We start from the raw sequence: 17,704 nt of genomic DNA on the forward strand, positions 1-17,704 counted from the left end.
GCCCCAGAGCTTGCGATCTGAATTACTCACTGCTTGTGTTTCACCTGTGTACTTCTGTACATCTTTCCCAGAGGGAATAAGAGTTCTATATTACAGAATGAGCAAAGAGATCCCTGAAATGTTTAAAAAAGAGTGCTTTCAGCTAAGACCCAAAGCAATGAGGTCTTGGAGAGAGATGAATGGAATCCTAAGACCTGGGATCAGCTCTTCACCGTTTCACTTTATGTTACAGCAACCTGCGTGCTCTCCCCTTCCTGATCTTGACTCCTAGTTCATAGACTGTTACCCTAACAGTTCTGCGTGTACATTTTTATTTGAAGGTTGCAGTTTTTCATCTCTGATGTATTACGGTCATCTCACGCATGGGTTCTATAGAGAGGCTTAGTTTAAGCATTGCTTTTCTTTATCTTCCTCCTGTAATGTAACAAGAGTCTGTTGTATCTGCTATGTATTTTCTCAATAGGGTGTCTGTTGCCTGTAATATAGTGATCTGGATAAGAATTCTTTCATTTGTTCATCCAGCTATTCCTTCGATCATTCCTCCAGCCACCTTGTTATCACCTACTAAGTACCAGGCATGGTGAATAATGAGATGGGATCCCAGGAAAAATGAATGGTGTGGAAGTGGGTGTAGGGACAGGTTTCATGTTTGCATTAAGTTTCAAAAGACACGTAAAAGGATTCAGAGACTTTTTCTTTTGGCCAAGACAGAGTAGCCAGTATTGGAATATCCTCCCTGCCACAAACAATGATAAAGCTGGAAAAAACATATTAATCAACTGTTTTCAGATATTGAACAATAGACAGTGCAAGGCTCTGATCATTGAAAGAGGGGAAGCATACAAAGTGAGCTCCCACAATTGTCCCTGCTTTCTTCCCAGAGGCACTTTCTTATCTGTAGTAGCAGGGAGGTGGAGCCCGAAGAGAGCACAATGGTCTTGTTTAGCTAGGGAGGTAGAATCAGAATTCTGGGCTGCTAAGTAGCTGGACTTTGTGGGTCAGAGTACTAGGCAGGAGTGAATTTCGCAGTTAAGGAGCTACAGAAATCAGTATAGGGATCCCCTTTAGTGATTGGATGAATATTAACCTGCTTTTGTGTAGCAAGAGCGTGTATAATCAAGACCTGACAGAGAACAGTAACTGGTGAGGTGAGCTAAATAGAGATGACAGAGGCCATATCGTGATGAGAGATGTAGAAATTCCAATTAGCCAGTGGAGAGACCTGGCTGAACATCCCAGGAATTCAACTGAGCTCCAGAAAGACCAACTTTAGGAGTAAAGATATTCTCACCCTAGAATAAGGGCTACTGTAGACATTTCGAAACAAAGATTAAAAACAAGTTTCAAAAGGATCAAGCTGACAAGCTGACGTGCAAATAAATTGACTCATTAACAGAAAATAACTCTCTCTAAGGGAAGGAAAAAAAACAGTCCAGACTGTCAGTACTATAACATCATCAATACCCAGCATATAATAAAAGTTTGTAGATATGTAAATAAGCAGAAAAAAAGTGACCCATAACCAGCAAAACAAAACAAAATAGAAACACACCCAAAGATGTTGGAGTTAACAGAAAAGAAGTTTCAAACAGATATTAATATGTTTAGGAATTCAAAGGAAAAATTATCATAATGAATGAATTAATTGAGACTATCAATTGACAGGAAAAAATACTGAAATTCTGGAAATGAATAAAACACAATGTCTGAAATGAAAAACGTAGAGGATAGGCTTAACAGGAAAAAAAAGGATCAATGAACTTGAAGCAAGGCAATAGAAACCATTCAAACTGATGTGCAAATAATGAAACGATTAAAGAAAATAAAGATTCAGTGATGTGTGAGACAATATCAAGCATCCTAACATATGTATAAGTGGAATCCCAAAAGGAGAAGCAATAAATAGGGGCAGAAAAAATTGAAGAAATATTATTCAAAAAATTTAAAAATTTGATGAAAAATATCAATTCATAAATCCCAAGAGCTCAGCACACCCCAAGCAGGATAAACACAAAGAAAACCAAACCCAAGTTCATGATCATCAAATTGCTGAAAATTAAAGAATAATTATAAGAGCGTCTGAGATTTTTTATCGTCATTTTATCAAGACCGTGAGAAAAATTAAAAACACATAATATACTGGGAAACAACTATGTGAGTTAATCACTAACATCTCATTAAAAAATAATGCAAGCCAGAAAATAATGCAATGATATTTTTTAAATGCTGGAAGGAAAATAAAACTGTCAACCCAGAATTCTACATCTAGGAAAATGAAGGCAAAATTTAAGTTTTTACAGTTAAAGAAAAGTTGACATAATCACCAGATAACCTGCACTGCAAGAAATATTGAAGGAAATTCTTTAAGCTGAAAGAAAATGATAGCAGATGGAAAATTGATTCTACATAAAAGAATGAAGATTGCCAGAAATGGTAAATATGTAAGCAAAGATTTTTTTTCTTTCTAAGCCTTTACAAAATTGATTGTTTAAAGCAAAATAATAACAAACTATTGTGGGGTTTAAATGTTAATATACATTAAAGTAAAATGCTTGACAACAATAACACAAAGGACATGAAGGATTAAATATACCATTGTAATAGTCCTACATTACAGGAAGAGTAGTATGAATTTTACCCATGTGATAGGGTAAAAATGCACATTATAATTCCTAGAGAAACTGCAAAAAATAAAACAGAGTTACAGCTAACTGATTTAAAAGCTGATACATAGTAAATTACTAAAAGTTATTCAGCACGCTACCCCTGCCCCCAAATATTGGAAAGAATGCAAAGAAAAAAAGATGGACGAATTAAAAACACTGCAGGATGGTTGATTTATACCCAGTCATATAAATAATCACATTAATGTAAATGGACTAATCACTGTAATTAAAAGGTGGAGATTATCAAACTGATAAAAAAGCAAATCCTAACTATGTGCAGTTTGCAAGAGATATGTTTTAAATACAAAGACATGGATAGATTAAAAGTAGAATGATAGAAAGTTTTTTTTTAAGATTTATTTATTATTTTTTAGTTCAATTTTATTTATTTTTGGCTGCGTCGGCTCTTAGTTGCAGCATGCGGGCTCTTTTGTTGGGGCACGCGGGCTCTTCATTGCGGAGTGCAGGCTTCTCTCTAGTTGTGGCATGCAGGTTTTTTTTCTCTAGTTGTGGTGCACAGGCTCCAGGGCACGTGGGCTCTAGTTGAGGTGCTCGAGCTCAGTAGTTGTGGCGCGTAGGCTTAGTTGCCCTGCGGCATGTGGGATCTCAGTTCCCCAACCAGGGCTTGAACCCTCATCCCTTGCATTGCAAGGTGAATTCTCTACCATTGGACCACCAGGGAAGTCCCAAAAGGACAGAAAGTTTTATCCCTTACAAACACTAATTATGAGAAAGCTAGAATAGCTGTATTAATATCAGATTCAAGACGAGGTATGTTACCAAAATAAAGATATTTCATAATGACTGAAGAGTCAATTCATCAAGAAGACAAAACAGTCCTAAATATGCATACACCTAATAACAGAACTGTAAGGAATAAAAACTGAGTAGGTGAGTTACAAAACAATTTACCTGAATGGAAATTTTAAACACAATATAAAAAATTGGTGGGCTACAACTAAAGCAATTCATAGAGAAAAACTTACTTTTTTTGTGCTTCCTTTTCCTTCTGTCAATAACTAAGGACTCAATTATCTTGAAAAAGATACAAACCACCATCACCACAACCAATAACAACTACCCCAGTTGATTGGCTGTCCTTCCTATCTTCTCTCTTATTTCTTTTCTTCTCTTCATCATGACTTTGGTTTAAGTGGTTTGTACTTATGGTTTTTAGCACCTATTACTACTGTCCTGTCATCACTAATTCGTTCCTTATCCTCTTATCCTCATAGGGCAGCCCATCTCATTGTTGAACTCATAGTTGTTAAAATGACCTTTGTTATAGTAAACACTATGCCCTGAAGCTTTTTCCCTTTGGTCATAATAATGCCCTCTGGGACTACAGAGAATATCAAGTTCACATTTCCACAATAGCCCTTCAGATAGTTGTTGAAGACGACCATTGTCTCCCCCAAAGTCTTCTTTTATGCAAAGTCAAAGTCCCTGGATCTTTTAGTCATTCTTCAGTAACATAATTTGAGTTATTTTACAACCCTGTAGTTTTCTTGATATGTAACTAACAATCTGTATGATCTTGTTCAAATCAGTACTATTATATTTTTTTAATGGAGAAAGTGTAACTTGCCCAAATCATCTAGTTTTATTTCATTTTATCAGTAACCCTTTATGTGTAGCATCCGAAGGAGTAAAACGAGGTATATTCTGACTCTTGCTATCCCTTTGTTTTGATGGTATCAAGATCACATTCAGTTTTCAAGTGTTATCCTACTTCAGGTTCGTATGTTCAAAGAAATTACCAAAGTATTTGTTAAGTATGCTACTATATATTAATGAACTGTGTAGCTGGTTTTTTGAACCACGGTGCAGGACATTCCATTTATTTCTACTAATTTTCAGTGTATTAGTTTCAGGCTGCCAAAGCCGTTTGGCAAGATGTCCTTAGATCGTAACTCTGCGTTCCAGGAGGTACCAGTAATCTCACGTCATTAGCATACTGTATACGTTTCCCCTCAAATCATTAACAAAAATATTAAAGAAGATATGGTGTCTCATTTAGCAAAGATTGTTGACGCCCGTTATCCTGTGTTTTTAGAACTCGCTCCTTTGGAAATGTATTCAGCTCACCCGGTGCTCCCAGTCACGTGAGGTGAGGTGGTGCACGTAGGCTGTGAAGCTGTTCCAGGACACCCCTCCTGGTAACACTTCAGTGTGCACCTAGCTGCTCTCAGACCTTTCCACCTGCCACCTTCTTTAGCCTCCTATCTGCTCTGCCATGACCTGCAGGTTTCTGGAAAGGAGAACTCAAGGATATAACCATCCTGCATTTTGGCCATTCGTGTCCATGACCACCATGAGAATGTGTCTCTTCTAACACAAAAAAAACCAGGAGGAGATGAGAATCAGAAGGGATATGGATGAATAAGAGAATTAATGATTGTGGGACTTCCCTGGCGGTCCAATGGTTAAGACTCCGTGCTTCCAATGCAGGGGGGCGTGGGTTGGAGCCCTGGTCCAGGAACTAAGATCCCACATGCCGCGTGGCCAAAAAAAGAAAAAAGCATTAATGATTGTAAGATTGGTGGCTTATTTGGGGGTACTTGTTTGAACTAAGCACTACACAAATCTCCTGATTTCTAGACTCTCTTCAGCATCTTTCCCTCAATAAGGGCAAGGGGAAAATCCATTCGAAACAAAGGTTATCCTGCGACCTCTTTACAACTGCCGTCGTGTTTGTTCCTCTGCCAGGGACCTACTGCCAGCAGAGGGAGGTGGAAGCCATCACAGAGGGCGATGAGGATGACAGAGGCTGCTGCTGCTGCAAACCAGGTCACCTACTCCACCTGTTGTCCTGCAATGCCGCCTTTAACCTCCGCTGGCTCACCTGGGAGATCGCGCGAGCGCAGTACATCCTGGAGGGCTACAGCATCACGGACAACAACGCGGCCAGCATGCTACAGGTGTTTGACCTCCGAAGGATCCTCATCCGATACTACATCAAGGTATTGCTCCGGGTCCCAGACCCTTTGTCTGAGTAATGATGCCGGGCTGGTTCCAGAGGCTGCTGGAAAGCTGTGTAAAGAGCTTAGGAAGCTTCTCCACAGCTTGTGAATCAGAGGCTCAGCTAGGTTTCGGAGCCACCGGTTTCGTGAAGAAGCCTCGAGGGCTTTGGGTTGGCCTGCCGTGCATGCCCCAAGTCATATCCTAAGCCTGGGCACGAAGAGGTAGTCTGTTTTCTTGCCTAGATCTTCTTCTCCACTTTAACACCACGTGAGTTGCTTGACAAATGGAAACATCCTGGAAGTATGACCAGACCTCAGTTTTTACGAGTGATAAGGATCAGTTTAGAGGCTCTGCAAATTTCTACCTTTTAGAACCAGAGTTAATTTTTTAAGCTCATGATAAAAATGCAAAAATAGAGTTAAATGATCCAATCAGGATTAGCTATGACAGTCTTTTCTTCTTACTCATATGGGGACTAGTACATTTATTCAGTTGCTCGGTACCTACATCTGCTCAACCTGTATTCGGCCTCAGAACGTGTGCTGGTTTTGAATAAATCTCCTAGAGGAGACTTATGTGAGACTTGACCAAGGATGCAGCACGATAACAGGGGCGAAAAGTGTTTTCTAAGGGGCGGCGGGACGGGCGAGGGTGTCCGTGGCTGAGGGTGTCTGTGACGGCTCCTGTTCTGAGGCACCACTTTGCACGGCGAAAGCCCTGGATGGTCCTCAGAGGGGCCCACGTTTTAATGCCATTCACCAGGAAGAAGCCCATCCACCTGAGACCCCAAACTCTCTGCCAGCTGAGGCTGAGACAAGTGGTCCAGCAGAAATAAGGGAATACAAAATGAAGAGATAACACGGGCCCCTGAAGTTTCAGGAATTTCCATCAGCTAAAAAGGAGGACATTTAGAAATTGGAAATAACTCCTGGGGGGAGCCCCAGCGTCTGCAGCAATAGCTGCTAAATTGTTCAGGAAATAGAATTCAGACTATGAAAATCAGAAGGTTAAAGAACTCCTGATGATTACACCGCAAGGTTATTGCAACAAGAAATGTCAGTGCGACAGAGATGTTCTGTGGCAGAATATTTAAAACAGCTTGAGCAGTTCGTGCTCCCCACCTTCGTGTGTGCTAGAGGGATGCAAAACTTTACATCCAAACCTCACACAAAATGGTAAATGTTTGCCCAACCTCACAGACATTGGGGAAGATTTGGGAAGTGAATCAGGAAGTTGTGATCTTTTGCTTCGCGACTCCATGTTTGTTCCCTTGACCGTTGTGTCTGAGAGCCAAGTAGTTTTTCACAGAGTCAACTCTCGGGAAATTGGGTCCATCAATTGGTATTAGACTTGGCAGTGGGCCGTGAGATCCCAGTGGCACACACACGCAGGAAGTGTATTCCTCTCACACGTAAATGAAGCTCTGCTCCAAGTCCTCAGGGACCAAGGTTCCTTCCAGCTCCCAGCTCCAACATTTTTAGTGTCTCCTCCATCTTAAGGCTTAAATGGATGGAGAGAGGGACACAGAAAGGGAAGGCCAAGGGCATGCACAAGCTATTCCTTAAGAAGGTTCCTGAGGGACTTCCCTGGTGGTCCAGTGGTTAAGAGTCTGCACTCCCAATGACGGGGGCCCAGGTTCGATCCCTGGTCAGGGAACTAGATCCTGCATGCATGCCGCAACTAAGAGCCCACATGCAGCAATGAAAATCCTGCATGCATGCCGCAACTAAGACCCGGTGCAGCCTAAATAAATAAATAAATAAATAAAATAGATTTTTTTTTTTTTTTTTAAAGAAGAGAAGGTTCCTGAAAGTTACCACAGTACGCTGTAGCTGTGTCCCATTGGCCAGAAGATTGTCATATGCCAGCTTCGAGGGGGATCTAGAAAGGGTATTCTGGACAGCCATGAACCCAGACAGAAATTGTGTGTCATGGAAAAAGGAGAAAACAGATGTTAAATGGCAACCAGCTCTCTCTGGTGCCTCCCTCCCAAAGGAGAGGTTCCCTTGAGGACCCGCTTTAGTTCTAGGTGGCAACAGGATGGGGTCATTGCAGGGGGGCTAGATCCAGGGGCTGACTGCAGCCGTGCCAGGGCTGGGAGCTTACTGTGAGGTGGCAGCTGGGGACAGCAGTCTAGATGGGCCAGATGGATGAGCCCTGGAGCCACATGTCTCCTTGGTGCCTCAAGAACAGGGCAGGACAGAAGGGGCACTTCAAGATGGTACAGTAGAAGGACCTTGAGCTCACCTCCTCTCATGAGCACACCGAAAACACAAGTAACTGCTGAACAGCCATCGATAAAAAAGACTGGAAGAATAGGGCAAGGCTGTCTGTGTGCCAGCAGAGCCCTCAGCTGTTATTTCTGATGGGCTTTCCATCCCCACCCTTTCCTATGCGTGTGTGCCCTCCCCATCCCCGCCCTTGCATGGCTGTATCCCAGCCCCCTCTTCCTGCGCTTCTCTTTCAACCTGAGCTCCCAGGGCAGCTCCCCCTCACATCCTCCCTGGGGTCCAGGCTGCCATTTGCCTCCCCGTCCTCTGAAACCTTTTCTCTTTCCCTTCTGGCAACTCCCTGCTCCCTCTGTGGGCCCCCAGACCTGAATGTGATGACTTCCCTATGGAGGTGCCCGTAGTTTTTAGATGAACGAAGGTTGCAGGTAATGCAGAATCTGAGCCATCCAGTCTGGACGGACGAGATCCAGGTGTAGGCAAGAGTCTGCAGGATCTGCTCCAGGCATTAGTGGCGAGAATGGAGTTCAAGATTGAGCCACGTCTCTGTGAATCTGGAGCTCCCCATAGACGGCTTTTCCATGGTCCAGACGTGTGGACAGACAGGCCTCACGTGACGGGGCCAGCAGGTCGCCGTGAGTGGGCGAGAGGGGAGAGCGAAGGGCTGAGGTGCCCCCTCTGGGTCCACCCGCTTGGCTTTTCCAGAAGCCTGGGGGGAGCTCCATGCCAGGACCTGCCTTTTTGATGTCTCTCTCCGTCCCTTCACATTCCTCCTCTCCTAACGTTACAGGGAAGAGCTAAATCAGACTCCATGTTGGATCTGTTTCTTTTACTTTAACCTTTGCTTTCCGCTGCTTTGGTTCACTAAAAGGATACAGTCTATACACAATGGCCCGCCTCGGGGAACCCTGCCCCTCTGCCTGAAGGTTAAACCAAAGTGCCTTTGTTCAGGGCAACATCCAGCCCCTGTGCACCTGTGGACGGCTGCAAGAAAGAAGAAATTAACACATCACCTGCCCGAGGCTGGCCATTCCAGGGGATATTGGCAAAACTTATGGCCTTTTTACTTTACTTTCTCACCCCCTCCGCCTCTCTGTTCTATAAAAGAAACTGGCACCCAGACCCCGATAAGATGGTTCTTTCGAGACTTTAGTCTGCCATCTTCTCGGTCTGCCGGCTTTCCGAACAAAGTCATCTTCCCTGCCTCAGCCCCTCGTCTCCCGATTTACTGGCCTGTCGTGCGGCGCGCAGAGGGAGCTTGGACTCGGCGACACTAACTCCTGGCAACACGCCTCCTGATTCCCTGTACGTTTTCTAAAATGACAGTTTGCAATCTGATAAACAAACCCAGGATAACGTGTGAGTGGCGGAGGGCTGAGGGAGGCCCCCAGAGTCCGCCGGGAGACAGTGGGCTTGTGGGAAGACAGTCCATTGACCCTGTTTTCTACGAGCGGGCAGTGATGCCGACATGAGAGCTTGGGGGGGGGGGCAGGAGAGACGCACAGGGCGGTGGTTTGTGACCCATCGGGCGATTCCCAGGAGCCAGCGGGCAGACCTGTGGCATCAGGATCCCCCAGCCAGCCAGATCATTGCAGATTGCCACGTCCTACCCAGAAATTCCCATTCTGTGCACCTGGGGAGTGCCCCAAACACCTATATTTTGACATAAGTTCCCTAGGTGATTTGATATGCAGCTAGGCTTGGGGACCACTGCAGACATTTGTGCTCAGTAGAAACAGAATCAGTGCTCAGGAGAGGCTGAGATTTGGGGACAGATGGATCTCGTGGTACCTCCTGGTAACTCACATCAGCACCAATAAGGCCCGTTCACACGAGACTTTGTCTAAACATCACACTCAGTGCCTTCCTACCCTTCGGGGACCGGCAGCTCAGAAACTGTACTCATCTCCCTGGTACAGTTAGTTCAAGGAAATTTCAGGAGTGCTGAGTGCCTATGAGGACAGAAGAAACAGCACTTGAGGGTAAAACCAAATGAATAGATGTCAATCCACTGTATAGCACAGGGAGCTATAGCTCGGTGCTCTGTGAAGACCTAGATGGGTGGGATGGGGTGGGTGGGAGGGAGGTCCAAGAAGGAAGGGATATATGTATACATACAGCTGATTCACTTCGTTGTACAGCAGAAACTAATGAAACATTGTAAAGCAATTATACTCCAATAAATTTTAAAAAAAAGAATATTTTCTTCTTTGGCTTAGGCTACCCAGTGAACGAAATTGCCTTTGTAGCCCTGAATTGCTTCAAGTTTCAGGGGTTTGGTTTCATTCTTTTTATTATTTTTATTGGACAGAAAGAAAAGCTTGGAATAATTCCTTTGCACAAAAGGATTTTTTTTTTATTAATCTCATAATAAACTGGGTCAGTTCTCCCCACCCTCTATGAATATATTTGAAATCATTGCCTTTCTGACGACTGGAGGTTTTCCCTGGTGCCTCGTCCATCTCTCCTCCATTCATTAGTGATTAAAACCCTCTAGCCATCAAGAAATCAGCTTTCTGTGAGGGCCTGCTTTCCCAGCCACCATTGTTTCTGCCCAACTCTTCGAAAGGAGATACGCTTATCACCTGCCCTGCAGGATACGGTGGAAACACCCGGGGATGTGGCCCTGCCTGCCAGGTCCCCCTCCTAGAATGCGCTGTCTGGGAGAATATGCTGATCTACGATGAAAATGAGAGACCAGGAGGGTCCCTGCTAGAGGAACCAGATATGGTGAATTAATTCAGAAGAGGCCCTGCTTTCAACACGGATCAGGTTCCATGCAGTGAATTCGTGTCACCATCCTGACTTAGCAGTTTGACTTAGTGTGAGATCCGTTTCATCCTGACAGATTCTGAAGGATTTCACACCGTTCATTGACAGAATCTCTGCCTAAATAAAGGGGAAATGGGGTACGGTTTGCAGCCAGTTGGAGTGGTTCTGTTTCCTCCCAGTGAGAGGAGTTGGTACTGACACCGAGGGAGAGCCAAGCGTTCCACTCAGAAGCCAGCGCTGCAAGACTTTGCCAGAACTAGAGGAGGGAGTTTGAGCCTCTGGGATTCAAAGTCCTTGTTAACTATTCTGACTTCATCGGTGGAGGGGTTATTTTCATTCCTCCCTAGAAACGAGTGAAAAGGTTAACGCTCAGCTTTCCATTTTTGTTTGTTATTTCTGTCTGGTACACGTGATTAGGATGTATCGAGGAAAAACTAGACCAGATGTTTGCTCGAGCCAGGTGTTTAGACAGACCAGATTTCTTTCTTGCCTTTGTGATTGTCAGCTGGGAAGCTGTGCCTTTGATCGCGGTCACGTTTCCTCTTTGGCTTGTGACTTTGGACCGAGCACTTAGACCGTCTACCTCATGGAAGCTCTAAGTTACCCCGCCAGCTGGTAGAAAATAAAACACCCTCCAGAGTCTTGATTTACGTATATGAATATTAGATGTGCACTCTGGTGACCATGGGAGATTCAGCTGTCTCCTCTTTCCGAATCCCCGGCTCGAAACCTCTCCTGAGCTCTGCTATTGCTGCCCGCCCTGGACCTCAAGCTTGCGGGGTAGGTAAGTCATAGATGCCAAAGAGATGATGATTATTAAGATTTTTGCACATGTCCCATGTGCCAGGCCAGGTGCTAAGTGCTTCATATGCATGATCTCATTTTAAACCTCAAAACGGTGATGAAGAGTGGCCATGATTAGTGCCTCTGTCTTTTGCCCCTCTGCTTTCAGCTTCCCCTGGCCTCTTCCTCCTTTCCTCTTTCCTTCCCTCCTTCTCTCCCTCCCTCCCTCCCCTGAAGGGGTTTCCTAAGGCCAGCAGTGCTGCTTGGATGCAGAGCTGCAGAGCTTGGGGAAACATGTGAACTACTGAATTTTGCTTACTGTCTGTGGACTTCATGCTTCCGCTCCCCTACTTGTGGGTCAGGTGGATGATGGAGCCTAATAGAGATTATGCCCCAAAGAAGGAAGACCACACACCATGAGCCACAGATGAGCCGTCTCCAGCATGCAGGCTGCCGTCGGTCCTGACAGCAGAGGGAGGCTGAGTCAGGCGTCTGCCGTGGTTTTGCCCAAATCCAGAGACCACTTGTGTCTGTCTGCTCAGCATTCAAACTCCTGCACTAACCTGAAATCAGACACCTCAGCAACCTCCGACCTTGGCGCTCTGGATTTCACGTCCCGGCTAAAGGGAGGAAGAGGAGGGGAGCTGGGGGGTGCTGCCCAGCAAAGGGCCCCTCTGCCCACTCACCTCCGTCGCCTAAGCCCTGCTCACGCTCATCCCGTGTGCGTTACTTTCTGTCTTCTCGCTTGGCCAGAATGCCTTCTATAATCGGAGAAGGCCATCAGTGAAGGGTAGGATTCTACGGGAGCAGGAGCTACTGCCTTCTTTGCATCAAACGCCGCCCCTGCCCCTCCCGTCGCTCTCAGTTTGCATATAGGACGCAAGCTGTGTTCCCGGACCCATCTCAGCCCCGGTGGCACCAGCCACTTCCCTTTCCCTGTGATAACGAAAACGGAGTGAGGTTGCAAGGGACTTTTCCGTAGATACTACCGTCTGTTCCTGACGTGTCCACAGCAGGCTTGGATTTTTCTTTTTCTCTGTCACATGTTTACTTCTCCAGGCTGGATGCTAGCCTTCTTGAAGGATGAACTCATTCGAAAACTGTAAGATGGCTTTCAGTAAATCTGTAGCTCAGAATCATAAAGCCCGAGGGTGGCACTTTCCCCAGTTGGATTCATAAGTGGAATGTCTGATGTAGGAGGGCACATGGGTTATTTTTGAAGACATCACAGATGTCCACTGTCTGGGTACCCAGGATTATGTATACGTGTGTGTGTGTGTGAACAATTTCACATCATAAGTACTTTCCATAAGTACCTTGTTGCTTTAGCTCATGACACACTCTTTGTCTGAGGCCCTGGAGGAGGACGTGCCCTGATCTCTCCAAGCAACATCAGCCCAGCCTGGCCTCCAGGAAGCCTAAAGAAACCATGATGCTTTTGTGTGCATCTCTCAGAAAGGATGGCGCTGGCTGTCATTCTCTGTCACCAAGGAGATTCTGTTCTGGTACATTCTCCTCTTCTCACGTCCCTCTTCCCTCCACTGAGTCTCAAGAGAGAACATTTTAAAACATCTCCAGTGGGTTCTGTGCATTAAATCTAGCAGGAAATACAGATGATACCACCTGTGGGGATCTCACGTCTCATACCTCCCTGATGTTGATTTACCTTATGAAATATAGTTGAAAAAGTCTTTCTGGCTTTGGAATGGCTATAAGGGCTCAAAGTCTTGCTTTCTCTTGGCAGAGTATAATATACTATATGGTGACGTCCCCGAAACTGTTCTCCTGGATCAAAAACGAATCCCTTCTCAAGTCCCTGCAGCCCTTTGCCAAGTGGCACTACATTGAGCGCGACCTTGCGATGTTCAGCATGAACATCGATGACGACTATGTCCCGTGTCTCCAGGGGATCACGCGAGCCAGCTACTGCAACGTGTATCTGGAGTGGATTCAGTACTGCGCACGGAAGAGGCAAGGGGTAGGTAGGGGAGGTGGGGCTGAGGAGAGCCTTGTAAAGACCATCTCTTTCTTTTTTTTTAAATTTAATTCTATTTATTTTTTACACAGCAGGTTCTTATTAGTTATCCATTTTATACATATTAGTGTATACATGTCAATCCCAATCTCCCAATTCATCACAGCACCTCCCCCCTGCCGCTTTCCCCCCTTGGTATCCATACGTTTGTTCTCTACATCTGTGTCTCAGTTTCTGCCATGCAAACCGGTTCATCTGTACCATTTTTCTAGGTTCCACATATATGCGTTAATATACGATATTTGTTTTTCTCTTTCTGACTTACTTCACTCTGTATGACAGTCTCTAGATGCATCCACGTCTCTACAAATGACCCAATTTCATTCCTTTTTATGGCTGAGTAATATTCCATTGTGTATATGTACCACATCTTCTTTATCCATTCGTCTGTCGATGGGCATTTAGGTTGCTTCCATGTCCTGGCTATTGTAAATAGTGCTGCAATGAACTTTGGGGTGCATGTGTCTTTTTGAATTATGGTTTTCTCTGGGTATATGCCCAGTAGTGGGATTGCTGGGTCATATGGTAGTTCTGTTTTTAGTTCTTTAAGGAACCTCCATACTGTTCTCCATAGTGGCTGTATCAATTTACATTCCCACCAACAGTGCAAGAGGGTTCCCTTTTCTCCACACCCTCTCCAGCATTTGTTGTTTGTAGATTTTCTGATGATGCCCATTCTAACTGGTGTGAGATGATACCTCATTGTAGTTTTAATTTGCATTTCTCTAATAATCTCTTTCTTATACTATAGACTATAATGAAATAGAGGCGAGGAAGGACACTAGTATTTGCTTTTTTTTTTAATATATATAAATTTATTTATTTTATTTATTTTTGGCTGCATTGTGTCTTCGTTGCTACATGTGGGCTTTCTCTAGTTTTGGCGAGTGGGGGCTACTCTTTGTTGCAGTGCGTGGGCTTCTCATTGCGGTGGCCTCTCTTGTTGCGGAGCACAGGCTCTAGGTGCGCGGGCTTCAGTAGTTGTGGCACACAGGCTCACTAGTTGTGGCACACGGGCTCTAGAGCGCAGGCTCAGTAGTTGTGGTGCACGGGCTTAGTTGTTCTGCGACATGTGGGATCTTCCCGGACCAGGGCTCTAACCTGTGTCCCCTGCATTGGCAGGCAGATTCTTAACCACTGCACCACCAGGGAAGTCCCAGGACACTAGTATTTGGATAAATGTTTGTTTAACAATTAAGCAAAATGAAATGGAAGAATTCATATACCATGTCTCCAGTGAAGGGGCCTCGAAGGTACATTTTCCTCTTTACTGTGTTCAGAGTCAGTGCAGTGTTAAGCCTCCTTCACGGTTTTAAAACTCTGGACACTTCTTTGTTTAGAGTTACTTTTTGAGATTTCCGTACAGAGTATATCTTTGCTGAAATGCAGAGGATTTGCTGAACGTATTGAATCGTGGACCAGCACATTCTGTTTAGCAATCAGACGGTCCAAGCTACTCCTGTAGGTTTGTGTGTGTGTGTGTGTGTGCACACATCGTTGCTCACGTGCTGAGGACACTTCTGGAGATGAAAGCAGCCTCTTAGAAATGAAACCAAGGACAATGACAGATTAGAAAAGGAAGACAAGGAAGCAGACAAGGAGGAGAAAGGGGAGGGAGGCATGTGGAGGGGGTCGGTCGTCTCTGCTTCTCGGGATTTGGAAAGCTTCTCGCAATGTGTTTTTGAAGGAAATGGTAGATCCAAGTTGAAATGGCCTTCTCAGCAGCTGATGAGGTGTGTTGTGTGACCTGTAGAGAGTAAACCAAATTATGACACTAGCCCAGGTCCTTGACCTTTGCATGAGTGATGGGAAACAGGTGGGAGAGTCTGCTTCCTCCAGATGCAGCCAGAAGAATGTGTGCTGAGATCTTAACCCTCGCTGAGCCTCTCCTGGTGGCTGAAATAGTCAGAGAATCTACTGATTTTCCTGGCTATCCCCACAATGGTGGCACTCCTCTTTCCTCAGCGGGCTCATAAAAGTGAAATTATTTCACTTTTCTTGCAAAAGAGACTTTAAGTTTAAATTCCTTCTGCATCTCCCCATGCCCCTCTTTTTAAGCTATGGATGACCCCTTTCATTTAATTGTTGGAGTCATGGTCAGCTCAGTGGGCTTCTCATTGTTGAGGCAACAGAAAACCCTCATTTGCACTTGATTCCCATACTTCTTCTCTCCCTGCTGGTGTGCCTGTGCCCTGCATTGGACACGGTTAAGGTGGGCGTCGCCCAGGGTTAAGGTGGGCATTGGACAGGGTTAAGGTGGGCGTTGAATAGGGTGAAGGTGGGCGTTGCCCAGGTTTAAGGTGGGCGTTGCCCAGGGTTAAGGTGGACAATGCCCAGGGTTAAGGTGGGCGTTGAACAGGGTTAAGGTGGGCGTTGAATAGGGTTAGGTGGCGGTTCCTTTGACTGCAGGCTCTCACCATCTTCCTGACCTCGAGGTGCCATATTCACAATTCCAGGGAAATAGGCCAGCCAGCCTCGTGTTAGTCCCTTTATTTTCCTAAGGTAGTTTCCCCATTTAAATTTTTTTTCCACGTCCAACCTCAAGAGAAACTCAGGAAGCAGAGTTTCCCATCCGTCAAGTCACTTTAATGGGGCCCGGGTGACCACCGTGGGTGACACAGGGAGAGCCTCTGCATTTACGATTGTCTGTTGGTCCGGAACCCACGTGAAAGCTGAATTAACATCCTTGTTCTTCCAGCCCGCGAAGCACCTAGACAGTGACGAGGACTCGCCTCTGGTGACTTTGTCCTTCGCGCTCTGCATCCTGGGTAGGAGAGCTCTGGGGACCGCGGCTCACAACATGGCCATCAGGTACCTGGGGGAATAGTTGTCACAGACACCAGTGGGCATTTTATATGCTGGACAGATTTTTGTCCATCATTTTCTTTATTTTAAAGTTAGACTGCTCCTACTTCTTCCAGAGTGTTCTCTCCCTAATAAATCATGTTGGGCCTGTGAGAAGACTTTTTAACCATGGTGATCTGGAGAATTAGATGTGGAAACAGCATTAATACGGAACAGTCAAAACCCTGGAATGCTGGGTATAGGGTGTTCTATGTTACAAGCTTCCTTGCAAATTTTCTGGGAAGATTAAATGAAATCATGCATACAAAGCGCCTAGCCCGGTATTTAGCAGAATTAATGCTCAAAAAAACGTTAGTTCCCTTCCCCCGTTTTCCTTCACAAAAGAAAATTGTCGCTTCTGTGCTTTAACTCCAGCCCCTGCCCTGCCCTGACTCTGTGGGGCTTTGATGATTGGAGGCTGCTTCTCCTGTTTTTTTCAAACTCTCTTTCTGCAAGTTTCTCTTCTTAAAGAACAAAACAATTTTGTGTTTAGTCTTAGACTCTCTCCTGGCCCTTTTCACCCTCCTTCACCCTCGGTCCCTGAGGTCTTGCCTTCACAAACAAGCCCCTGAACTGGCATCACAAATGAAGCTGTGCTCTTTGCCCCGACCTCCTCCTTCTCCAGGGAAACCGCTCTTGTGAATTTCATCAGTCGCCTCCTCATCGCCCCGGCTGGTGGCCGTTTCACAGACTGCCCCTTTGGTAGTTAGCACTGTGGACCGGGTGTTCCGGATTCTGCCTGTCCGTCAGAGGCATCTTGATTGGTGCACATGAAAATCTCTCTAGGGGCTTGTAAATATCCCGATGCCCAGGCCTTACCCCAGGGCAGAGCGATCACATCACGACCCCTGCGGGTGGACCACGCATCGGGACTTTTTGATGGCTTCCCGGGTGCATCAACATGCAGCTGAGAATCATACAGACCCAGGGAGCTGAAAAAGAAAGAGCGTCTATGTAGTGGTGTCTCCTTTACTTGGACTTTCTTCAAGATGTCTGTGTTGTATTGTTGATCCGGTGCTCTGCAGAGGGGTCCTTCTGATACTCGACTTGAGTGTGTTTGGGGGTTATTAGGTGGGATGACAAGCCGCTTAAGGGCAAAACCCACATGTGTGCTTGTTTAACAGCCGTCACAGTGCCTGGCCATTGGGGAAGCAAGTCCAGGGAGACTTGTCGAAGGTGTTTCCGAATGCCCTTCCTGCAGGGGATGGCTCTGAGTCATTCCTGTTGGCGAGCCACGGACAGGCGCCCTCCGTGACGTGTGTGCATTGGTAAGGGGTGATGTGGTGTGGTTGGCAGTCCCTCCATCCCTCTCTGGAGGCTATAGCCTTGAGTCACTAAGAGGAAAAGGTGAGAACCAAGGTGGTTAGAATTCGTGACAGCTAGTCTTTCAGCACCCACATCCCAGAACTTTA

General features: G+C 45.5%; 1 protein-coding gene across 5 annotated transcripts in view; it reads left to right on the forward strand.

Moving 5' to 3' along the window:
* The window catches only part of PCNX2 (pecanex 2), a 281,650-nt gene that overhangs the window by 236,870 nt on the left and 27,076 nt on the right, over positions 1 to 17,704 (forward strand). For 4 of the 5 annotated variants that reach the window (XM_082407553.1, XM_082407550.1, XM_082407549.1 and 1 more), the window contains 4 exons: positions 5,376 to 5,629; positions 13,158 to 13,391; positions 16,147 to 16,259; positions 17,417 to 17,560. In XM_082407553.1, the coding sequence (XP_082263679.1) occupies positions 5,376 to 5,629; positions 13,158 to 13,391; positions 16,147 to 16,259; positions 17,417 to 17,560 (745 nt within the window). The remainder of the gene's footprint in view (positions 1 to 5,375; positions 5,630 to 13,157; positions 13,392 to 16,146; positions 16,260 to 17,416; positions 17,561 to 17,704) is intronic. The other variant, XM_082407551.1, reaches the window with a different exon arrangement.

The sequence above is a fragment of the Balaenoptera borealis genome (assembly GCF_965194805.1).
Source record: "Balaenoptera borealis genome assembly, chromosome: 10".
Taxonomy (NCBI): domain Eukaryota; kingdom Metazoa; phylum Chordata; class Mammalia; order Artiodactyla; family Balaenopteridae; genus Balaenoptera; species Balaenoptera borealis.